The sequence below is a fragment of the Bos indicus x Bos taurus genome, chromosome 19, assembly GCF_003369695.1.
Source record: "Bos indicus x Bos taurus breed Angus x Brahman F1 hybrid chromosome 19, Bos_hybrid_MaternalHap_v2.0, whole genome shotgun sequence".
NCBI classification, from domain to species: domain Eukaryota; kingdom Metazoa; phylum Chordata; class Mammalia; order Artiodactyla; family Bovidae; genus Bos; species Bos indicus x Bos taurus.
This window is the reverse complement of record NC_040094.1, coordinates 30,428,975-30,454,963: the sequence shown is the minus strand read 5'-3', so window position 1 is coordinate 30,454,963 and position 25,989 is coordinate 30,428,975. Positions and strand designations below refer to the sequence as shown.

The 25,989-nt window shown below is 41.6% G+C and overlaps 1 protein-coding gene across 2 annotated transcripts in view; it reads left to right on the top strand.

The window, feature by feature from the left end:
- Nucleotides 1-10,376, top strand: part of LOC113877399 (myosin-8) — a 30,265-nt gene extending 19,889 nt beyond the window's left edge. For both annotated transcript variants that reach the window (XM_027517466.1, XM_027517467.1), the window contains exons 28-40: nucleotides 1,079-1,205; nucleotides 1,770-1,888; nucleotides 2,013-2,209; nucleotides 3,343-3,526; nucleotides 3,613-3,778; nucleotides 3,865-3,989; nucleotides 5,146-5,454; nucleotides 6,092-6,295; nucleotides 7,460-7,585; nucleotides 7,671-7,841; nucleotides 8,057-8,161; nucleotides 8,681-8,776; nucleotides 10,099-10,376. In XM_027517466.1, the coding sequence (XP_027373267.1) occupies nucleotides 1,079-1,205; nucleotides 1,770-1,888; nucleotides 2,013-2,209; nucleotides 3,343-3,526; nucleotides 3,613-3,778; nucleotides 3,865-3,989; nucleotides 5,146-5,454; nucleotides 6,092-6,295; nucleotides 7,460-7,585; nucleotides 7,671-7,841; nucleotides 8,057-8,161; nucleotides 8,681-8,776; nucleotides 10,099-10,248 (2,079 nt within the window). In that variant the 3' untranslated portion in view covers nucleotides 10,249-10,376. The remainder of the gene's footprint in view (nucleotides 1-1,078; nucleotides 1,206-1,769; nucleotides 1,889-2,012; nucleotides 2,210-3,342; nucleotides 3,527-3,612; nucleotides 3,779-3,864; nucleotides 3,990-5,145; nucleotides 5,455-6,091; nucleotides 6,296-7,459; nucleotides 7,586-7,670; nucleotides 7,842-8,056; nucleotides 8,162-8,680; nucleotides 8,777-10,098) is intronic.
- The last annotated feature ends 15,613 nt before the right edge of the window (nucleotides 10,377-25,989 follow it).

Genomic DNA, 25,989 nt, shown 5'->3' with positions numbered 1-25,989 from the left:
GAGTTCACTCAGACTCACATCCGTCAAGTCAGTGATGCCATCCAGCCAACAATTTTAGCTGAGATTAATAGTGCTCATAATGGGTTCCATGAAGGATGGGATTACTGATAAAATGGTACACGCTGGGAATTCCCTGGTGCTCCAGTGGTTAGGACTTTGCGCTCTCACTGCCGAGGGCCTGAGTTCAGTCTCTGGTCAGGGAACTAAAATCCCACAAGTCACATTCGGTGCAACCACAAAACACCAAAAAAATAGTTGAAGCAAAGTATCGAGCATTGTGCCAGACCTACAATAGGAACTTGAAAATGTGTTTTCCTCTTGTACTGAACATGCATTCCCAGCACCTTCCCTCTCAAGAATGCTCTGGTTTTCCTAGTCATGTGAGTTACATGCAATTGGTTTCACATTCAACTCCAGAGGGAGAAACTGATTGGCCTAAGTTGTCAATATAACCCAGCCCCATCAGGTAATTATTAATGATAATCTGTAAGAACCCTCACTGTTATCTGGCATTAAACATTGTTTACGGCACTGATCTAAAATTTTCTATTCTGATACATTCCATTCTATTTCGTTTTGTAAAATGCTGGATATGCTGCCCTGGTGGCTCAGTGGTAAAGAATCCTCCTGCCAATGCAAGAGATACGGGTTCAATCCCTGGATCAGGAAGATCTCCTGGAGAAGGAAATGGCAATCCACTCCAGTATTCTTGCCTGGAAAATCCAATAGACAGAGGAGCCTGGCAGGCTACAGTCTATGGGGTCATAAAAGAGTCAGACACAACTGAGCAACTAAAGCAACAAATAATTAAGATTGTTTCACAACCTTCTTTAAGTGTCAGCATCAAGTACCACTGGGATAAGTGAATAAGCTCCAACAATGACCACTTTAGGGACATCATGCACCCATCATGCTTGAAACCAAACATGTTCCATAGAGTTGGCCATAAGTTTCTAGTCACACTCGACATAGCTTTATGTCAACATAGCTTCACTCTAAAAATATTTTAAGAATCAAGTATTAATTTTATTTTTTACTGCATTCAGTATCTCATCTTTCATGGCTACGTGTCCTGTAGGGAAACCTTGAAAAGATGTGCCGCACTCTAGAAGATCAAGTGAGTGAACTTAAGACAAAAGAGGAGGAGCAGCAGCGGCTGATCAACGACCTGACAGCTCAGAGAGCGCGTCTGCAGACGGAAGCCGGTAGAGATTTCCCCACAGTCCCACAACTACGTCCTAGAAAAAAGCAATTTTGGGGATTCTGAGTTAATAGCAATACTCTCATATTACAGGGGGGTAAACAAACTACCAAAATTTGCTGACAAGGTCAGGAAAAAAAAAAGCAAGAAATAATCAGCAGTTCTAGTTTATTTGTTACTCTCCGATAGCAATGCTGCTTGTTAATCTCTATTAGCCTTGGACGGAGGAGCCTGGTGGGCTGCAGTCCATGGGGTCGCTCAGAGTCGGACATGACTGAGCAACTTCACTTTCACTTCTCACGTTCATGCATTGGAGAAGGAAATGGCAACCCACTCCAGTACTCTTGCCTGGAGAATCCCAGGGACGGGGGAGCCTGGTGGGCTGCTGTCTCAGGGGTCACACAGAATCAGACACGACTGAAGTGACTCAGCAGCAGCAGCAGCAGCAGCCAATTCTATAACAATATTTGAAGTATATATCTGTCAATTTTATGTATAATATATATACAAACCTTTAGGCTTATTTTTTTATGCCACTAGCAAATTCCTTTACTTCTATAATTCTTAGGTGAATATTCCCGACAACTGGATGAGAAAGATGCTTTGGTCTCTCAGCTTTCAAGGACCAAGCAAGCATCTACTCAGCAGATTGAGGAACTGAAACGTCAGCTAGAGGAAGAAACTAAAGTAAGTTTCACCAAAGATCTTGACTAATCAAATCTAAACATGTTCAGTTAGATTCTACTTTAAGTGTATAAGTTAACTATCACTGAAGAAATGATTTCAAGTCAGTGAACTCATACTTCCGCAGGCCAAGAACGCCCTGGCCCACGCCCTGCAGTCCTCCCGGCACGACTGTGACCTGCTGCGCGAACAGTACGAGGAGGAGCAGGAGGGCAAGGCCGAGCTGCAGAGGGCGCTGTCCAAGGCCAACAGCGAGGTGGCCCAGTGGAGGACCAAGTACGAGACGGACGCCATCCAGCGCACGGAGGAGCTGGAGGAGGCCAAGTGTGTACTGTGAACTCTGGAAGAGGAAAATGACAGGTTTCCTAGCTGAGCAACTCCCAGAAAGATCTGTGATGAGGATAATAACATAACAACAGCACAGGCTAACATTTACTGAGTGTATACCATGTCTCCAATACTAATATATATTACATATTAACATTTAAATGCTTTCATAGCAATATTACATCACATTGTTATTTGTATCCCTATTTTACAGATGAAGAAATTGAGACTGTGAGAGTTAACCAACTAACACAAGAGCATATGATTAATAAATAGTACAGCTGGGATTAGAATCAGACATTCTGATGCCAGAGACCACCTTCTTAAGTACTGAGGCACAAAGACAGATCTCTTAAAACTCATAATGGGGGCCACCCAAACTGTGCATAATGTCCAGGGTCAGTCTGAATAAAGTAAAGCCTTAGTCTGTGTACAGACTAAAGGAGATCTTCAGTAAATCTTCTAGAGCATCAGGGATAAGGGTTTTTGCATATGTTAGGCTTGTATATTTGGCACACAGTTGGGAATAAAGCAAGAATGTAGACAATTCAGAAGTGGGGTGGGGGGAAGAACCCCGCCTTTGCTTAGAATGCATGAATTGTCCTGATTTATTCCTTTCTTTTCCTGGTGAGACTCTCCAAATATACATGATTAAAAGAAACTGGCTATTTTTCTAGGAAAAAAAAAGTATATAAAATAAAATGGAAAGTCTGAGAAAGCAAAAGAATATGCCCAGTATATCTGTGCCCAACAGTTAGTCTCAAATCCTTTTTGGAATGAGGTGAGATATACATTAATCAATAGAATTACCCTTGCTAATCATTCTCCCTACCATACTCAATCAGAAGCCTGCAAGTCCCCAAACCATATGCAGTAAGATACATACAACATCAGCTCCAACAACAACCTCTAAGAATTCAAAAACAAAAACTTGCGTTCAACCATTCACCACTTTGGACCTTTTCATAGTTTATCCATCTAGAAAGCAGTTCTGGCTACCACAGTTTTGAAAGCCGTGCTACTTGACGTCTATTTCATAGTTCAGAATTAGGATTGTGAAAGGGGGCTGAGAGCTTAGCACTTACCCCTGTTCCTGACCTTTCCCCTTAATTGCCTGGCTAACTTCTCAGGAAGAAGCTGGCCCAGCGTCTGCAGGATGCTGAGGAACACGTAGAAGCAGTGAACGCCAAATGCGCCTCCCTTGAGAAGACCAAGCAGAGGCTCCAGAATGAGGTTGAGGACCTCATGCTCGACGTGGAGAGGTCCAATGCTGCCTGCGCGGCTCTCGATAAGAAGCAGAGGAACTTTGACAAGGTGGCTCAGCCTATATAAACTCCACCCACGTTTTATTAATACTTAGTCTCCCTTTCTCCATCGGCTGACAATTGACTGCTTTTCAGGTCCTATCAGAATGGAAACAGAAGTATGAGGAAACTCAGGCTGAGCTTGAGGCCTCCCAGAAGGAGTCCCGCTCTCTCAGCACTGAGCTGTTTAAAGTCAAGAATGCCTATGAGGAGTCCCTGGACCAACTTGAAACCCTAAAGAGAGAAAACAAGAACTTGCAGCGTGAGTGCACTTGAAATTCTCTATCCTATATGGCCTTGGCAGGACCTCTCCATTTCTGACCTCTTCTCCCTTCTGTTCACCCACAGAGGAGATTTCTGACCTCACTGAGCAGATTGCTGAGGGAGGGAAGCAAATCCATGAACTGGAAAAAATAAAGAAGCAAGTGGAACAAGAGAAATGTGAAATTCAGGCTGCTTTAGAGGAAGCAGAGGTATATATTATGATGTTGGGCAATGGTACTATGAAAGGGATCCATTATTACAGAGCTGGTGAAAATTTGAACTCATATAACCTTGATGAAGGGCAATTTGATGACAGTCATCAAAAGTCTTAAAAATGGAATACTATGACCTATCGGTTCCATTTCTAAGAATCTATCCCCTAAGACTGTCCTAAATGGAGGCAAAGTTTCAACATAAGCTATCCAATCCAAAAATAAAGTGATGCAATGATGAAATTTTCTACAGCCATTTAAATGTAATTAATACAGGGAAATATTTATGGTAGAGGATAATTTTTAAAGCAAGACATATATCTGCATATACAATTTTATCATGTGTAAATGGACATGGGTTGGGTGGACTCCGGGAGTTGGTGATGGAGAGGGAGGCCTGGCGTGCTGTGGTTCATGGAGTCACAAAGAGTCGGACATGACTGAGCAACTGAACTGAACTGAACTATGTATATATACAGGGAAAAAAACTAGAAGAAAATGCACCACATTAAAATTATGCCTCTGAGTGGAGGCACGATAGGAAGGTTTTCTCTGTTTTTATAAATTATGCCCACATGATGCAGTGAACATCTATTTTGTAATCAGAAATATATATATATATATGTTTTAAAACTGAGAATTTCTACAATAGGAATTAGTATAGCACTTTATACTTTACAAAGCACCCTTATTACAGAGCTTCCCTCTAAAATCCATGACTAAATAAACAGAAGGATGATTTACCTAGCAGAGTCCTGCTGCTGCTGCTGCTGCTGCTGCTGCTAAGTCGCTTCAGTCGTGTCCGACTCTGTGCGACCCCATAGATGGCAGCCCACCAGGCCCCACCGTCCCTGAGATTCTCCAGGCAAGAACACTGGAGTGGGTTGCCATTTCCTTCTCCAATGAATGAAAGTGAAAAGTGAAAGTGAAGTCGCTCAGTCATGTCCAACTCTTAGCGACCCCATGGACTGCAGCCTACCAGGCTCCTCTGTCCATGCGATTTTCCAGGCAAGAGTACTGGAGTGGGGTGCCATTGCCTAGCTGTTGTATTGTACTTTGTAAAATTAGACAAACTGATATTAGTAAGGGTTTGGCTCACAAGGGAATATCCTCCAGTCATTTTCCATTATTAATTGATCATTGTTTTGTTAAGGCATCTCTTGAACATGAAGAGGGAAAGATCCTGCGTATCCAGCTGGAGTTGAACCAGGTCAAGTCTGAAGTGGACAGGAAAATTGCTGAAAAAGATGAGGAAATCGAACAGCTGAAGAGGAACCACATTAGAGTTGTGGAGACCATGCAAAGCACACTGGATGCTGAGATCAGGAGCAGGAATGATGCCCTGAGAGTCAAGAAGAAGATGGAGGGAGATCTCAATGAGATGGAAATCCAGCTGAACCATGCCAATCGCTTGGCTGCAGAGAGCTTGAGGAACTACAGGAACACCCAAGGGATCCTGAAGGTAGATGGGTCCACTGTACAGCCCAGATGAGTGAGGGATGTAACCTGTCTCCCATTCATCACAACAGCTTGTTAAACCATCCATTTTTTTCCCTTTAACAAATTATAGCAATTCATAGTATGAGGGAGCTAAATTAAGTACACATAGAATATATTTTTAAAGAAATATTATGTAAAAAGGAAAATAACCCAGAAGCCCAGAGATATGATATGAGAGAAATTAGAAGAGTTTGGCGCCAATAGGCCTGGGGTTGAGTCTTAGTTTTGTCACTTACTAACTGCCTGATTTTAGGCAAGTTATTATTTAACCTTTCAGAACTTCTATTTCTTCCACAAAATAAGAATGAAACTACCACCTCGTAGGGTTACTTTTGAGGATCAAGTGAGAAAAGAGATGTCAAGTGATGGGTAGAGCATATAGAAAGTGCACCATAAATGATCCTAGCACGTGAAAAATAACCAGTTGATGGCATAAAACACAACAAGAATCCCTAGCTGGTAACATCGCCATTTTCATGCTCATTCAAATGGCAGGCCTGTCATTTCCTGTGCCTGGTACCAGCCCATTCTTCCAGTTCATCTCCTAGGATGTTCACACCTTCTTTAGAGTGTCTAAGGCCTTTTTATTAACCTAACAGGATACCCAGCTCCACCTGGATGATGCTCTCCGTGGCCAGGAGGACCTGAAGGAGCAGCTGGCGATTGTGGAGCGCAGAGCCAACCTGCTGCAGGCTGAGATCGAGGAGCTGCGGGCCACCCTGGAGCAGACGGAGAGGAGCAGGAAGATCGCAGAGCAGGAGCTCCTGGATGCCAGTGAGCGCGTCCAGCTCCTGCACACCCAGGTGACACCCTTATATCAAACAAATACTGTATACTGTGATGCTGCTGCTTCCGTTTAGTCGCTAAATCATGTCCAGCTCTTTGTGACCCCATGGACTGTGTAGCCCACTAGGTTCCTCTGTCCATGGGATTCTCCAGGCAAGAATACTGGAGTGGGTAGCCATTTTCTTCTCCAGAGGATCTTCCCAACCCAGGGATCGAACCCACATCTCCTGCTTTGGCCTGTGGATTCTTCACCACTGAGCCACCAGGGAAGCCCCACTCCATTTTTATAAATATGTGTATATTTAGAAGGATGGAGGAGATGCTTTAAAATATTAATTGCAATTATCTTGAAGTGATGAGATTATAGGTGATTTTTTGGTGTCTGTGTTTCTTTTTTAGATTTTATACCAAAAAAGGGACAGGGGTATTACTTTTTTTTTATTTAAAATTAGGGCTTGAGTCTTTAGATTATTTTCAAAACCATGATGTGGAATAAGCTTAAATAAAGATTATCCACTGACTACACAATCTGAAAATGCTCCATTTAATATTTCTCATTAGAAGCATGTCAGCATTCAGCCACTACAGTGCTTACAGTCCCTTTGCCTTGCACAACATTCAGCATCACTGACCTGCCAAGGCATTAAATACCCTAGTCATTTTGACAACCAAAAATATCCACCCCTAAAAGTTTCTAAATACCCACTGAGGTGGTATTGCTTCCCTTAGAGAACCACAGGGCAAAATTTTAAGAAAATGTTTTCAGAAGTACTCTTCTGAATTACTATTCAATACTCCCAAAGGGAGCAAAACATTCAAGTTAACAGAAAATAGATTCCTTCTAATAGAAGAACTCTCAGTGCCAGGCACTCTCACAAAAAGAAGCAATTCTTTTCGAACGTTTCAAGGATAGAATACTAGTGATGTCTGTTTGACATATAATTGAAAGAGCAATTAATTAATATAGGCATTTTTGAACCTCACACATCCTCACACACAAATCAGATGGGCAATCAGGGGACGCGACAAACCTTGCAAATGATTAACATTTTGCATGGAACAAACATTTAGTTTAGTGAAATCTTGCTATTAGGTCCCCTGTTTGAGTCAACAAGTAAGACATCAATAAAATCCCAAGTGTTCAAACTACTAGTCTTATAAATTTCCACTACTTTTAACAGAACACCAGCCTGATCAACACGAAGAAGAAACTGGAAAATGATGTTTCACAACTCCAGAGTGAAGTGGAAGAAGTAATTCAAGAATCACGCAATGCAGAAGAGAAGGCCAAGAAGGCAATCACTGATGTGAGCAAATGAGCATTTGTTTAATGATACTGTGTGTGTTACCTGCTATTACCAAGATTACGGTATTGTTTTATTTACTAATTAGGCGGCCATGATGGCTGAGGAGCTGAAGAAGGAGCAGGACACCAGCGCCCACCTGGAGCGGATGAAGAAGAACCTGGAGCAGACGGTGAAGGACCTGCAGCACCGCCTGGATGAAGCTGAGCAGCTGGCCCTGAAGGGCGGGAAGAAGCAGATCCAGAAGCTGGAGGCCAGGGTGGGTCTCTCAATCTCTGAATCTGGGAAGGGAAAAAGTCACCACCACCACCACCACCACCACCGCCCCCCCCCACCCCCGACCCTTCTCTCTTCTTGTATATTGATTTCCATCCTTACCCTGGGGCTGAGGACATCCACCCAGTATCATCAGTAGGTCATGAGTCAATTAATATCCCCCAAGACTGACTATATAATTATCTTTCTTGATTGTAGGTACGTGAACTTGAAGGAGAGGTTGAAAGTGAGCAGAAGCGTAATGCTGAGGCTATTAAAGGCTTACGGAAACATGAGAGAAAAGTAAAGGAACTCACCTACCAGGTAAGGGGAATAGCTTTCTAGAATATCCAGACTTCCTGCCCAAAGAAAACCTACAGACTGTGTGATACTCAAAAATAGCTACACATTAGCTTGATATATGTAAGGGGCAAATAACACAATCACCTATCACGGGCACTCTCCTAAGCCACAAAAATCAGGAATACCTTTAAAAATAGTGTAAGTGAAGAAAGAATATAGGTTTCAAGGCCAGGTCAACTGGTATTGGCATCTCTTACTTTTTAAACTCTGATAGGTTACCTAACACTAATCACCTGTAAATTCTACTCACCAGAGCAGGGAGGTAAGGATTAAAGAACTGTATAACTCTCTAACATAGTTCCTGCACATGGTATACTTATCAAGAGTGGCTACTGTTAATACTATGAAGGAAGCCTCAGTGTCGACCACATTTACCCCAGGCCCACCTGCCATCATATCAAAGTGATTTATGTCACCACCTATATTAGGTTTATTTTATTGGATTGAATGCAGACCTTTTTTTTTTTTTTTAACTTCCAGACTGAGGAAGATCGCAAGAATGTACTCAGGTTGCAGGACCTGGTAGATAAATTACAAGCGAAGGTGAAGTCATACAAGAGACAAGCTGAGGAGGCTGTAAGTATCTTTAAGCCCTTAAGAGAAGAATAAAACTTCTGTGGTATTAAGAGAATGTGTTAATTAGAAAGAGACACAGATGTAAAGAACAGACTTTTGGACTCTGTGGGAGAAGGCAAGGGTGGGATGATTTGAGAGAATAGCACTGAAACATGTATATAATCATATATGGAATAGATCGCCAGTCCAGGTTCGATGCTTGAGACAGGGTGCTCAGGGCTGGTGCACTGGGATGACCCTGAGGGATAGGATGGGGAGGGCGGTGGGAGGGGGGTTCAGGATGGGGAACACATCTATACCCATGGCTGATTCATGTGAATGTATGGCAAAAACCACAATATTGTAATTAGCCTCCAATTAAAATAAATTAATTAAAAACAAATAAAACCCAGGATTTATGACAAAAAAGAGATAAGTAAGAATATATCATTCTTAAGAAATGATATAAATTTGAATTTACTCCCAAATTCTAATTATGGAATAAGATTTCAAGAGGAGATATTTTTATTATTAAGCAATTTGTAGGGGTTGGGGGGAAAAAAGAAAATTCCAAATAACCCACCTTACTTGATAGCTGCAAAGAATCTCCAGTAGAAAATCTAACACCAAGATAAATATTCCTGTCCCTCTAGAAATGGGAAGAATCAAGTATTCCCAAAAGCCAAATAGAAATCTTTTACCCCAACTGACTCCTTCACTCACTAACCAGTGTCATCAGCAGAGGCTTATCCCTGCACACTTGCTATAGCAAATTGGGCTGTGTTGGAAGTCTCTCCAGCTTCACCTTTCCTGGTTGTTCCCCGTTCTTCCAGACACAACGTAGTCGGTAGGAGATAAGAAAAGCGCACACAAAAGGGAGCGACAGAACAGAAAGAAGTCCAGCCAACGGAGGGCATTACTTTCTTCCTAGCCCAATTTTTCTCCCATCTCTGTATACCAGAGTCAAAACATATGGCAAAAAAAAAAAAAAAAAAAATTAAGTGGAATTTTCCCAAAGTTAATAATTTGATCTTACATTTACTTTCTAATCTCTGTGACCATAGATGGTCTCTTCCTCCTTTCCACACAACCCATACATGGTAAACTGATTTCACATATACATGGGTTGGGCATAATGAGCCTGTCTCTTCCATTTCAAAACTGTTCCTTCTTTCATTCTTTAGAGTCAAAAAAGTAATTGAAACTACAAGTTCGGTCTGGATTTGAAGTCAAATATGACAAACAGACCATAAGAAAGAAGTATCTGAGTTGAGGAAATAATCCTGTTTCGTGACAAGTGCAATAAGAACCACGAAGTCTAATTCTCACAACTTTATTCTTAGGAGGAGCAATCCAACACTAATCTCGCCAAACTCCGCAAGCTCCAGCACGAGCTGGAGGAGGCCGAGGAACGGGCTGACATTGCCGAGTCCCAGGTCAACAAGCTGCGGGTGAAGAGCCGGGAGATTCACACAAAAGTCAGTGCAGAGTGAACACACCTGCCTGGTGCTGCCAAGGGCCTGAAGAAATGCACAAAATGTGCTATTTTGGGTCACTTGCTTTGTGATTTTTTTCTCTTATTGTTGAATAAATAAAAACCATAGTGAACTGATAAATTGAACCAGAGTGTAATTTTTTTATTTCCAGAATTCCTTATTCTCAAACACAGTTCTCACCTAGCTGTTATCTTTTAAACAGTATATATGCCTTTCCGGAACATTCAGTGTTTGTACCTTTCTCACCACCCAGCATCCCCTTTCCCATCTCCACCTCCACCACACACACACACACGCACACACACACAATTATCTTTTGCTGGACTTGATTCTATTAAATCTCTCAAGATTGTTACACATTTCTATGTAAAACACTCCCTGAGGTTACTCCTTCAGACAGGACCCATTCGTGCACCCACTCCATACAGCTACTGTGTACAGGGCCCTGCTCTCAGTTCTTGGTAACTGCCATGAACAAAGCATAGTTCTCACCCTCTAGGAGCTTATATTCTATAAGTAAAGAAAGGCGATGAACAAATAGGAAGCTGTGTAATGTGTCAGATAAGTGCTGATGAGAAATAAAAATAAGAAGAAGAAGGAAGCAGTTAGTGTTTTGTAAAGAGGAGTTGAGGAAGGCATCTTTAATAAGAACACATTTGAGCAGAGGCCTAAGGGAAGCAAGAGTATTCCAGGCAGAGGAACAAAAGAATATGCAAAGGTCTGAAGCAGAGGCAGTTTGGCAGGTTCCAGGGACAGGAAGGTGGCCAGCAGGCCTAGAGGAGAATCAGCAAGACAGGTACTGCATAAGAGAGGAAACCTGGGAGCCCAGAGAAAATGCAGGGCCTGAGGGCCCCCTGAGGACGTGTGTCTTTACTCAGAGATGGGAAATTTTGGGAGAGTTTTGAGCAGAGGAGTGATATTAACATGCCTTTGAAAGAATCACTCTGACTGCTGTGTTGAGAGTAGACTGAAGAGGGCAGAGGTAGAAACTGGGGAGACTAGTTAGGAGCCTACTGCAAAATAAAATATTAAAAAATGACAGTGGCTCAGACTAGAAAGATAGCACCAGGAGATGATGCGAAGCACATGATTCTAGATATACTGTGTAGTGTACACAGGATTTTCTGACAGATCGGATAGATGAATGGGTCAGAGAGAATGAGAACTTCTGAATAAAGGAAGAATATTCATTACTTTGCCAACAAAGGTCCATCTAATCAAAGCTATGGTTTTTCCGGTAGTCATGTATGGATGTGAGAGTTAGACTATATAAAGAAAGCCGAGTGCCAAAGAATTGATGCTTTTGAACTGTGGTTTTGGAGAAGACTCTTGAGAGTACCTTGGACTGCAAGGAGATCCAACCAGTCAATCCTAAAGGAAATCAGTCCTGAATATTCATTGGAAATAAATCAGAAACTCCAATACTTTGGCCTCCTGATGTGAAGAACTGACTCTTTGGAAAAGACCCTGATGCTGGGAAAGATTGAAGGCAGGAGGAGAAGGGGACGACAGAGGATGAGATGGTTGGATGGCATCACCAACTCGGTGAACATGAGTTTGAGTAAGCTCCAGGAGTTGGTGATGGACAGGAAGGCCTGGCGTGCTGCAAAGATTGGGTTGCAAAAATTCAGACATGACTGAGCGACTGAACTGAAGACAAGAAAGATTTAGTCCAGGATAAACATGAGGTGTTTGGTCTCTAGAAAACAAGGAGGAAATAAAACAAAAATGCAATCTAGACAAAAATTGTACCTATGCATGCCTGTCCTTCTCCATCTTCTACCATCCACTATCCCCTGCCTCCCAACCCTATCAGCCCACACCTTTACAGTACAAAATGAACAGGCCACAGTTTCATAAACATCTAAAGTTAATACAACAATTTAAAACCAGAAAAAAATTTAAATACTCTCCTAAATAAAACTTTGGATCAAAGAAGGAACCAAAAGTAGAATCATAAAAACTTTGAAAAGTAAACATAAGAGTAAATCTTTGTGACCTTGGTTCACACAAAGATTTCTTAGATGCCAACACAGAAACACAGCCATGAAAGCAAAAAAATGATATTCTGGATTTCATCAAAGTTTGTGCACCTTGAAAATCTCTATTAAGGAGAATGAAAAGAAAGCCACCAACTGAGAAAAAGTATCTGAGAATCATATTCCTGATAAAGGACTTGTGTCCAGAATATATAAAGAAATCTATCTTCACTAAAAAGAAATCACCCAATTTTTAAAGAACCAATATAAGACAAACATTTCACCAAAGAAAATATACAGAGAGCAAACGGGCATATGAAAAATGCCCAACATCATCAGTCATCAGGAGAATAATAATTAAAACATAATGAGATATCACTGACACACCTATTACAATGGCTGAAAATCCAAGTGTTAACCGAGAGGTAGAGGAACTGGACTTCTCACACCTGCTAGTGATCATGTAAAACAGCACAATCACTTTGGAAAAAAGTTTGCCAGTCTCTTAAGAAGTTAATTATCCATTTGTTCCCATCATTCCACTTTGATGTATTTACTCAAGAGAAATGAAAACCTATGTCCACACAAAAACCTGAACACAAATATTCACAGCATATTTATCTGTAACAGCCCCAAACTGAAAACAATCCAAATGAGCATCAACAGGTGAACAGGCAAACAGATCATGGTAAATTTATATAATGTAATACTTGTTGTTTAGTAGCTAAGTTATGTCTGACTCTGTGACCCCATGGACTGTAGCACACTAGGCTCTTCTCTCCATGGGATTTCCTAGGCAAGAATACCGAAGTGGGTTGCCATTTCCTTCCTGTTCTAAAGAACAGGTGGGGTTCTTTACCACTGAGCTACCAGGGAAGATTAAAATAAACTGTTAACAAACACACACCCCACACACACAAATGGATGGATTTCAAAATAATTCTGCTGAGTGAAAGTAGTCAGACCACAAAGTGTAGACTCCATTACTCCATTCATACAAAATTCTAGAAGCTAAAAATGAAACCACAGTGGTTGAAAGCTGACCAATACAGAGATAGGGATAGGGAGGTGGGATTTATGGGAGGTACAGAAGGGCAGTAGGACATATTGCAAAGGCCCAGGAGAAAACTTTGGAGGATAAGGCACACGTCCATCATCTTGATTCAGATGATGGTGTCACAGCGTACACATATGTCAAGACTCTTTATTATTTTTTTTCTCAATGAAAATAGAAAAGTATTTTATTTTTTTAAATTTTATTTTATTTAACGTTACAATTGTATTGGTTTTGCCATATATCAAAATGAATCTGCCACAGGTATACATGTGTTCCCCATCCTGAACCCTCCTCCCTCCTCATACCATCCCTCTGGGGATGCACCAGCCCAGTGCACCAGCCCCAAGCATCCAGTATCGTGCATCGAACCTGGACTGGTGACTCGTTTCATATATGATATTACACATATTTCAATGCCATTCTCCCAAATCATCCCACCCTCTCCCTCTCCCATAGAGTCCAAAAGACTGTTCTATACATCAGTGTCTCTTTTGCTGTCTCGTATACAGGGTTATTGTTACCATCTTTCTAAATTCCATATATATGCATTAGTATACTGTATTGGTGTTTTTCTTTCTGGCTTACTTCACTCTGTATCAATTATATACCCATAAGGTGTTTAAAATTTTTCACTGTGGGGGAATTCCCTGGAAATCCAGTGGTTAGAACTCCACTCTCTCACTGCCGAGGGCTCCGGTTTAACCCCTAGTCAGGGAACTAAACTCCCATAACATGTGGGGTAGGGGTGGAGGGGAGCAAAAGAAGGAAATTTCACTGGGGAAATACCGCAACTACAGTGCTTTGCAAAAATAATAATTAGGACACTGTATGTCTAAAGCCAGAGTTAAAATTTTGGATAGGAATCACATGTATTTACCAGTTTGGGGAAAACTGACTTATTTACTATGTTGATTCTGCCAATTCATGAATAAGTTATGTTTTTCCATTTATCTATTCTTTGATTTCTTTCTTTCTTGGTTTATAGTTTCCAGTACACAAGTCCTGTACATGTTTTGTTAGATTTACATCTAAATTTTTCTTTTACTTTTTGTTTTTAAGCAATTGTAAATGGTATTGTACTTTCAATTTGAGGGCTCACATGCTTATTGCTAGCTTAAAGAAATAAAACTGACATTTGTGTGTGTATCTTATATCTGGAAACCCTACTGAACTCACTTCATAGTTCTGAGTTTGGGGGGAAGGAAGTTCCTTGGGATTTTCTACATGGACAATCACGTGCCTCAGAAATCACTTAAAGTGAATCTAAATTAAAACTAAGTCCAAAATTACACAGTGAGGAAAAAGTCTGATTGGGGTTTTATCTTAAAATCAAGACAAGACTTCACTGGTGGCCCAAAAGATAAGAATCTGCCTGCCAATGCAGGGAACTTGGGCTCTGTCTATGGTCTGGGAAGATCACGCATGCCTCGGAGCAACTAAGCCTGTACGCCACAACTGCTGAAGCCCACAAGCCTAGAGCCTCTGCAACAAGAGAAGCCATCGTGGTGAGAAGGCCAAGCAAAGCAATGGAGACCCAGTGAAACAAAAAATAAATAATAAAAATCAAGTCAGAAGTATTGAAATAAATTTATTTGCTCCTGTACCTCACAGGATTTACACTGTAACTGCATCTCTGCTAACTCTTAGAACAAAGAATAAATCAGTGTTGGAGTTGGGAGGAAAGGGACATAGTTCCCAGGATCTTGTATGATAGGGCACCCTTTATGTTTGATTTTTGCAGTCCATCATAAAGAACGTCTTTTGCAGCAACAACAACAACGAAAAAAAAAAAAGTGTGATGCCTTTATTGCCTTCCTAATCCTTTGATCCTAAACTTACTCTCTCCTGAAACACTTATTGGATCATCATCTTTGCCCATTTTCAGATCTTTAATCATTAACTAGTTCAATGCTGCTGCAACACACTGGAATTGTTTTGCAAAATTCAAGCAGATTTCTAATACCACTTTCATCAACTTCAGGAAATTCTGTAAGTTTTGCAGTATTTGTCATTTTATTTTGCAATCATGCTGCATTGACTGTTGTATGTTTCCAACACCTGATGATCAGCATGATCACATACCACAATAAGGAATAAGAAATCTGACTCTATATTAAATGTTTCTTTTACTTTAACATTTTGTATTCTATAGCTTTTGCTACAAGATAAGAATGTTTCCTGTAGCTTGAAATATATAAGATAGCCCACTCCTAAGGCTCTGATCTTTAAGGGTATAACATTTTTCCATTTGTATAGAGATAAAAAGTTGCAAAACAGAGAATAACATTTATCTTTTGGAGGTTCACAGGAACATCATGACCTGACCTACATGGACAGCTGCAAGAACAAAGGAGTCCAACACCAAGAAGTTTGCAACAACCAACCACACTCCCTTCCCTTTTAGTATAAAAGAAGCCTGAATTCTAACTCAGGTAAGATTGTTCTTGGCGGTTCTAGTCCACCACCTTCTCAGTTTGCTAACTTTCTGAATAAAGTCACTATTCATTGCCCCAACTGTCTCTCAATTTATGGGCCTGTCATATGGCAAGTAATATGAGCTTGGACTTGGGACAATCATTAGTGAATACTTTTTGGTTTTTTATGCAATATCATTATGGTGGAGACAGTAATGACAGGCACCGCACTATAGCAAACCCGAAAACATCCATAGCCTTTGCTCAGGAAGTCTATTATATGAATTTCATAAAGATATACATAAACACACGTGCACAAGTTTACTAGAATACTATGACGTAGAACAAGAGTTAATATCATGATAAGAATTTCCATAATCTAATAAGCTGTAAAGGCATAACACAAAACCATGCTTACAGGCTGATATCCCAACTGTGTATTTGTTTAAAAACATGTTTTTTTAATTAAAAAAAATATTTATGTGTTTACAAACATAGGGGGAAAACGTATAAAAGGACTTACACCCAATTTAGGTAGAGATTACCTCTATGTTAAAATCTAGTAGTGATTTAAATTTTTCTTTCAGTATGTTTGATTATATTTTTCCACCTTTCTACAATGTGTACCTTAGTTTTGAAATTGTTTTAAATTCTTTTAATAAAATACAATAAATAATAGGAACTTGCTTCTTAAGATGTCTTCATATCCACTTCTCATCAAAGACATGGGTATAACTGACAAGAGAACGGTGAAGAGGAGTGGGTCATTTGATGGATGAGACCATTAACACAACTGCTAAAAGCTGCTGCCTTTCATCCACACTCTCGCTAAGGATTAACATTCCAGGGCTAACACAGCAGCTGTCAGTGAGCAAACTTAAATTCTACCTCCTGGCTGTGACAGAGGTTTGGGTGCATGTTACACACACCAGTGTCCCCAGGCACCTTCACTGCGGACTTAAGTGGGTCACATTTTCCTAAGTAGGAAGCAGAAGAATCAGCTGTGGGCAGATGGAAAGAACCTTACTTAACGGTGGAATTTACCAGCCTGATTCCTCCCTCCTGGCTCCAAGCCCCACCAAGATGCTGCTTCCGGAGCCCACAGAGAGAAAAAGAAAACCTCTTCGCTGATGAAGAAGAAAAATATCCCCCTTGGGGAACACACCCCAAACGTGACTTTTCTTAAATTACAGTAGCCTGACCTTCACAAGAGGTCAGGCTACTTTCTCAGCTCCTCACAAAATCTATAGCTTATGGCTCTCGCTCAGGGAAACTGAGGCACAACACAGTGGGAGCTCTCAAATTATAAAAAATATCATTAAGGGTATGGATGGGAAAGGTGGTACCTTCTGAGAAAAAGACTCAAATATTTTTTTTCTAGCATATTCAGCAAAGTAATTCAATTGATACCCACAATATTTAATACCCCAAAATGGATTTAGCTTATCCGAGGTATATGTATAAGCAATGTAATAACATGCCTATAAATGCACTGAAACGCTTCAAATGCAATTTGATGACTTGAAAATTTTCAAAAATTTCCTTGAGGCCCAGTCACCAAGATCTGGGCATTTGAATTCCCTCCCCACGTCTGGTTTCACACCCTCCTCTTTCCACACACAGTTACTCTCTGGAATCTCAGAGAGAATGATGAAGGCCTTCCTCTCTCACATACTCGCAAACACAACACTCACCAGCCAAGCTCCACCACAGGTTCCAGGCTGGTTCCAACAATGGCGGCATTGCTTCGGCCTTTCCAGAAGACATAATGGAGTGCAAAGTCAAGTGGGCCTGAGGAAGCATCACTACGAACAAAACTAGAGGAGGTGAGCTATTTCAAATCCTAAAAGATGGTTGGATGGCATCACCAACTCAATGGACATGAGTTTGAGTAAACTCCGGGAGTTGGTGATGGACAGAGAGGCCTGGCATGCTGCAGTCCATGGGGTCCCAAAGAGTCAGACACGAATGAGCGACTGAACCGAACTTCGGCCTTTCCTTCCTCCCAGGATGCCCTGGGGCCCAGTCCTCCCAGGATGCCCTGGGCGCACTCCTCCCAAAATGCCCTTGCGTGCACTGGAAATGAATTCCTCACTTCTCTGGGAAATTGAAACCTGATTTCTTCCCAGTTGTTATTGGGGGCTTCTCTCCAAGTCCAGGGCTACTGATTTTTTCATGTGTTTTCAATGTTGTGTTCCACTCACCTACCCCTAACTAGCTCTTAAGCTTTCTGAGAGAACCAACTGCTAATCCGTGATGCCTGGAGCAATGTCTTTATAAGCCATTTGTTAAATGAAGAGCAGGTGTTAAACTGTTGTTTGAAAGAATGAACCAAAGCTGAGTAGGAAAAGAGCAGATTAGAAAGAATGAAGAGACAGAGCCAAAGCAAAAACAACACCCAGTTATGGATGAGACTGGTGATGGCAGCAAGATCCAAGGCTGCATAGGAACCTGGAATGTTAGGTCCATGAATCAAAGCAAATGGAGTGAACATAGACATTTTAGGAATCAGCAAACTAAAATGGACTGGAATTTAACTCAGATGACCATTATATCTACTACTGTGGGCAAGAACCCCTTAAAAGAAATGGAGTACCCCTCACACTCAACAAAAGAGTCTGAAATGCAGTGCTGCTAAGTTGCTTCAGTCATGTCTGACTCTGTGCAACCCCATAGACAGCAGCCCATCAGGCTCCATTGTCCCTGGGATTCTCCAGGCAAGAACACTGGAGTGAGTTGCCATTTCCTTCTCCAATGCATGAAAGTGAAAAGTGAAAGTGAAGTCACTCAGTCGTGTCCAACTCTTAGCCACCCCATGGACTGCAGCCTACCAGGCTCCTCCATCCATGGGATTTTCCAGGCAAGAGTACTGGAGTGGGCTGTCATTGCCTAGTACTTGGATGCAATCTCAAAAGCGACAGAATGATCTCTGTTAGTTTCCAAGGCAAACCATTCAATATCGCAGTAATCCAAGTCTATGCCCCAAGCAGTAATGCTGAAGAAGCTGAAGTTGAACAGTTCTATGAAAACCTACAAGACCTTCTAGAACTAACACTCCAAAAAGATGTCCTTTTCATTATAGGGGACTGCAATGCAAAAGTAGGAAGCCAAGAAACACCTGGAGTAACAGGCAAATTTGGCCTTGGACTATAGAATGAATCAGGGCAAAGGCTGATAGAGTTTTGCCAAGAGAACGCACTGGTCATAGCAAACACCCTCTTCCAACAACATAAGAGAAGACTCTACACATGGACATCACCAGACAGTCAACACTGGAATCAGATTGATTATATTCTTTGCAGCCAAAGATGGAGAAGCTCTATAGAGTCAGCAAAAACAAGACTGGAAGCTGACTGTGGCTCAGATCATGAACTCCTTATTGCCAAATTCAGACCTAAATTGAAGAAAGTAGGGGAAACCACTAGACCATTCAGGTATGATCTAAATCAAATCCCTTACGATTTTACAGTGGAAGTGAGAAATAGATTTAAGGGACTAGATCTGATAGACAGAGTGCCTGATGAACTATGGATGGAGGTTCATGACACTGTACAGGAGACAGGGATCAAGACCATTCCCAAGAAAAAGAAATGCAAAAAAGCAAAAATGGCTGTCTGAGGAGGCCTTACAAATAGCTGTGAAAAGAAGAGAAGCTAAAGGCAAAGAAGAAAAGGAAAGATATACCCATTTGAATGCAAAGTTCCAAAGAATAGCAAGGAGAGATAAGAAAGCCTTCCTGAGTGATCAATGCAAAGAAAAAGAGGAAAACAACAGAATGGGAAAGACTAGAGATTCCTCCAAGAAAATTAGAGATAGCAAGAAAACATTTCATGCAAAAATGGGCTCAATAAAGGACAGAAATGGTATGGACCTAACAGAAGCAGAAGATATTAAGAAGAGGTGGCAAGAATACACAAAAGAACTGTACAAAAAAGATCTTCGTGACCCAGATAATCACAATGATTTGATCACTCACCTAGAGCCAGACACCCTGGAATGTGAAGTCAAGTGGGCCTTAGGAAGCATCACTACAAACAAAGCTAGTGGAGGTGATGGAATTCCAGTTGAGCTATTCCAAATCCTAAAAGATGATGCTGTGAAAGTGCTGCACTCAATATGCCAGCAAATTTGGAAAACACATCAGTGGCCACAGGACTGGAAAAGGTCAGTTTTCATTCCAATCCCAAAGAAAGGCAATGCCAAAGAATGCTCAAACTACCGCACAATTGCACTCATCTCACATGCTAGTAAAGTAATGCTCAAAATTCTCCAATCCAGGCTTCAACAGTACGTGAACCATGAACTTCCAGATGTTCAAGCTGGTTTTAGAAAAGGCAGAAGAACCAGAGATCAAATTGCCAACATCCATTGGATCACCAAAAAAGCAAGAGATTTCCAGAAAAACATCTACTTCTGCTCTCTTGGCTATGCCAAAGCCTTTGACTGTGTGGATCACAACAAACCGTGGAAAATTCTGAAAGAGATGGGAATACCAGACCACTTAACCTGCCTCTTGAGAAATCTGTATGCAGGTCAGGAAGCAACAGTTAGAACCAGACATGGAACAACAGACTGATTCCAAATAGGGACAGGAGTATATCAAGGCTGTATGTTGTCACCCTGCTTATTTAACTTATATGCAGAGCACATAATGAGAAATGCTGGGCTGGATAAAGCACAAGATGGAATCAAGATTGTCGGGAGAAACATCAATAACCTCAGATGTGCAGATAACAGCACCCTTATGGCAGAAAGCAAAGAAGCACTAAACAGCCTCTTGATGAAAGTGAAAGAGGAGAGTGAAAAAGTTGGCTTAAAACTCAACATTCAGAAAACTAAGATCATGGCATCTGGTCCCATCACTTCATGGGAAATAGACACAGCAACCCTGACAGACTATTTTTGGGGGCTCCAAAATCACTGCAAATGGTGATTGCAGCCATGAAATTGAAAGACGCTTGCTTCTTGGAAGAAAAGTTATGACCAACCTAGACAGCTTATTAAAAAGCAGAGACATTACTTTGCCAACAAAGATCCATCTAGTCAAAGCTCTGATTTTTCCAGTAGTCATGTGTGGATGTGAGTTGGACTATAAAGAAAGTTGAGGGCTGAAGAATTGATGCTTTTGAACTGTGGTGTTGGAGAAGACTCTTGAGAATCTCTTGGCCTGCAAGGAGATCCAACCAGTCCATCCTAAAGGAAATCAGTCCTGAATGTTCACTGGAAGGACTGGTGCTGAAGCTGAAACTCCAATCCTTTGGCCACCTAATGCAAAGAACTGACTCATTCGAAAAGACCCTGATGCTGGGAAAGATTGAGAGGAGGAGGGGAAGGGGGCAACAGAGGATGAGATGGTTGGATGGCATCACCGACTCAATGGGCATGGGTGTGGGTGGACTCTGGGAGTTGGTTATGGACAGGGAGCCTGGCGTGCTGCAGTCCATGGGTTCGTAAAACGTCAGACACAAATGAGTGACTGAACTGAACTGAACTGGGAGGGCCAGCCCTCAACAGAGAATAAGGAAGAACGAGTGGGTGCGTGCTTAATCACTCAGTTGTGTGCCATTCTTTACCACTGGATGGACTGTAGCCCTCCATGCTCGCTATCCATGGGATCTTCCAGGCAAAATACCTGAGTGGGTTGCCATTTCCTTCTTCAGGAGATCTTCCTGACCCAGGGATTGAACCCACATCTCCTGCATTGGCAGGTGGATTCTTTACCACTAAGGCACTTAGGAAGCCCTATAGGAAGAATAAAGCTAGCTTTATAGTAACAGCTGGCATGTAAAACCCCATATCCTTAGCTGCATTTGCAAGACTTTAACTATCTGGCCCATGGCCACTTCTGCCACTTCATTACTTACTACAGTATTCCTGGCTCCTTTCATTCCTTCCCCACTGGCCTTTACTCTGTTCCTGTGCAGCCAAGTTCCCCTCCCAAAGAGTTTGCCTTTGTTTCCTCTGCCTGAAATACTGTGCCTGGTTGATATTCTCCTGGCTTGCTCCTTCAATAAGTGTCTGCTCAAATATCACATCTTCAGAGAAACCTTCCTTGATTGATCTATTTAGACACCACACAGCTACTGTTTCCTTATCCTAATTTTTCTTTCCTTCAGAGAATTTATCACTAATTGACACTTGATATCTGTTGTTCCCACATACACACACTCAAATAGAATTTTCAGGAAGGCAAACTTTGCCTGTTCTGTCCTCTAGCACTTAAAATCTTCTCAGCATGTTGTAAGTCCTCAGTGGTTGTTTGGTGAATAAACAATTGAATGAGTGTGTTATAGTTTTAAAATTATCAGTTCCACATGTGATTTTTATCACTATCCTGGCTTGGTGACAGATCTCAGCTCATTCCATTCAACCTCATCTTTACTATCATACCTTCAACAACCTTTTGGGTAGGGTGATAAATTTATCTGAGTTTGCCAAGGACTGTCCTGATTTTAAAACTGAAAGTCTCAGGAATCTCTTCAAATCCAAGCAAATTAGGGTAAAGGGTCACCCTGCTTGGAGATATCCAGGCCTCATCTTCCTTCTTTTGATTTATTGTTGTGTGTGGTGTTGAGGGGCAAGCGGTAACTTAAGAATGTTCTGAGGGGATTCCTTGGTGGTCCAGTGGCTGGGATTCTGCACTTCCACTGAAGGGGATGTGGGTTTGCTCCTTGGTCGGGTAACTAAGATCCTGCATGCTGCACAGAAGAGAAAAAAAAAAAAGAAGTTTTGTGCCATATGAACAAGAAAATGGGAAGACTGGATGAATAATAGTCTGGCTGTGGTCAGCTGGTGAGCCTCACCAAACAACAATAAAAAAGACACGAGAGAACAACATAGAACACATTGTCCTGACTTCCAGAGCCGACTGGCACTGCCAGTGGTTGGTACATTCTCTAGAGAAAGCTCCTGGCTTCTGAGTCTCAGGCTTGCCTGTTGACATGGTCTCACCCACTCTGTGTCACTTTCAAAAAGGAGCCTATGATGCATTCATTAACTCAGTTGTCACGAGAAGCCCATAAGTTAGGTATTATTATTAGCCCCATTTTACAGATAAAGAAACTGAGGCCCAGAAAAGCAGAAGAAGTTTTGCCTTATTGCCCAAATTCACACAGTTTAAAAGGTGAAGTCTGGATGTGAACCCCAACATTCTGACTCTCAAAGTCCACTCTAAGTGACTAAATTATCATGCAGATTTTAACCATGTAAATATACATTTGGGCTGTGCCCAGCAAAGTTTTTGATCATGGTTTAGAAAAATGTTTTTATTATAGAATAAAACGGTATGAATTTTTAAGAAAAAAGGTATTAATCATGAACAACAAGGTTCTACTGTATAGCACAGGGAACTATATTCATCCTGTGATAAATAATAACAGAAAAGAACATGAAAAAGAATGTATGTATAACTGAATTGTATTGCTGTACAGCAGAAACTAACACACTGTAAATCAAGCATAATTTCGACCAAATAAAAATTTTAAAAAGTAATCAATCATGCTTTCCTTTGTTCTAATGAGGCTTTAAGCAACTGAAGTAATCAAAGCGCAACATAAAAGGTGAAATGATGGAGACCTTAACTCTCACAGCCATCAGTCAAAGTTAAGAGGCCAGATTGAGGGAGGTCTTCAGTTTACTGAGCAGACTAATTGGTAGAATTTCTTCTCTGGACACAATGTTCCCAGGTCATGAACACATGCTCTCCAGGATGTTTTTGGAGAAGGATGCCTGGTTTGTGTGTAGTTCTGAGAAGCGTGTATAATTCTGAGAACGTTCGTGTCTTACAGGATCTTGCAAAGCCAGAAGCAGCTGTCTTGTAGTGAAAACACAAACTGGACTTGTTCTAGTTCCCACTCTGCCACTTACTAGCTGTACGACTAGTCACTTAATCTCGCCAAGCCTCAGTTTTCCCACCTGTAGAAGTGATAAATCTATGTCCTCGTTGACTAAAGGAAAATCAATTTAAGCAATTCTCTGGATAATCTCCTATCAACTTTTTTTTTGCAAAACTGAAGCGCATACATGCTAGCAGTGCACAGGTTATGTATTGCACTGGGCTTCCCAGGCGGCACTAGTGGTAAAGAACCCACGTCAGCAGACTCGAGAGACGTGGGTTTGATCCCTGGGTCAGGAAGATCCCCTGGAGAAGGAAATGGCAACCCGCTATAGTATTCTTGCCTGGAAAATTCCATGGACAGAGGAGCCTGGTGGGCTACAGTCCTCGGGGTCGCAAAGAGTTGGGCACAACTGAGCACGCACACACACACACACACACACACACACTGGATAATCCATCAGCTTTTTTCTTTGCAAAAGTGAAGTGCATAAATGCTAGCAGTGCAGAAGATTATGTGTTGCACTTGAAAGTGTTCTGAACTAGCACTCTTGGATCTGAGAGTTAAATGGGGAAAGTTCTGTTTAATTAATTAAGATTAATTAGGTAACCTGTCCGGAACCTCAATTTCTGATTCTGTAATGTCAGAGTTCGATTAGCTAATAATATTCAAGGCAATATTCTAGTTCTGCAAGCTAATATTCTCACTCAGTGTTTTTAATTAGGTGATTAAATATAAATATATATCCTTCACAAATGTACCTGTCCTGTGACTTTTGCCCAGAAATTTCTGTTCCTGGCGGCGGGAGACCTTCTTGCTGCTTTGTGAAATTTCATCTGTTACATAAGCTTTTAGATGGTTGTGAGGGGTGAGGGTGATCCTCCAATTAGGACAATTAATTGCCCTTTCTTCTCAAGTAGCCCTCCAAGCCACGACCTTGATTACACTTGCTTTCTGGGCCTCTCTAGTTGGCCCTGCTACCGCTTTATCCATCCAAATCATGTCCTCTGAATGCACTTCCTATAGTGATTGGTGGAGAGATTTGCTCCCAGGGAAATGAGGAAAACTTTTTCCTCCTCCTTGACACCTGTCACTCCTTAATCCTTGCCTTCAGGGCTTCCACCCCCACCATCCTGCTGACATTCATGTCAGGATCACCTCTGTGACTGACCTAATGCCCTTTTCATGGTCCTCCTTTTCTCCATCTTGCCTGTAGAGCTTTTTATTATATCCTCTCTCTTGAAAACACCACTTCCCTTGAGTTACTTTGACACAAATAAAGTCCCCGTCACTTTAGAGTTGACAAAATGATTTTGTAACAAGACTAGAGAAAGCCCTCATGGACAGAAGAGTCTTGAAGTTGGGAGAGATGGAACAATGCCGTGGGTGTGAGCTACAGACTACTACTCCAATTTAAAAAATAAATTCATATTTCCCCCTTCAGTATTGCTCCTGGGCTGGTGTCATGCCCCTAGATTTCTCAGCTGCTGTGAGGGCTGGATGAAAGGCAAGATTCTCTGATTTCATTTCCCTCCTCAAACCCAGCGGCATCAAAGTCCTGTTGGTCCTGCCTTCAGGGTATCCCTTGGGTTTTCTCTTTCCTTTTACATCTCATTTCTGTCCTGCTGAATCAAGGCCCTCTTTGTTTTCCACTATGATTATTTTTTTATATTCAATGGAAATAGATATTGTTTGCTTGCTAAGCCACTTCAGTTGTGTTCGACTCTTTGCAACCCTATAGAATGTAGCCCCGCAGGCTCCTGTGTCCATGAGATTCTCCAGGCAAGAATACTGGAGTGGTTTGCCATTTCCTTCTCAAGGCAAATAGATATTACTTGTATGTTTAATGTGGACTTCCCAGGTGGCACTAGTGATAAAGAGCCCACCTGCCAATGCAGGAGACACAAGGGACGTGGGTTCAATCCCTGGGTTGGGAAGATCTCCTAAAGAAGGAAATGGCAACCCACTCCAGTATTCTTGCCTGGAGAATCCCATGGACAGAGGAACCTGGCAGGCTACAGTCCATAGGATCACAAAGAGTCAGACACAACTGAAATGACTTAACACGCATGTATGTTTAATAAATATATTGAGTGGATTTTAAGATATTAATATAATGTGGGGTAGGCCCTCAAAAAATAAGTCTTGAGCTCAGAGAGATCTTATACTGGCAAACATATTCCTTTCACCTCCTAGGGTTCTCTCTCTTTTTATTTTTTTGCCAGGCCTAAGTGTGTGTGTGTACATGTGTGTGTATATATTTACTTTTCTGCTTAAAAACCTTGAAACATTCTCCAATCATCTCAGAATAATGCCCTGATTCCTTCCAGGGTCATCAGGAGCCCATCGGAGACAAGCCCAGCCCACTTCTCCAGCTTCACCTCCGTGTTACCCCCAACCCTTCCCTCTAGGCTTGCCCAGTCCACCTTCCTGAAACACCTTCCTGAAATCTT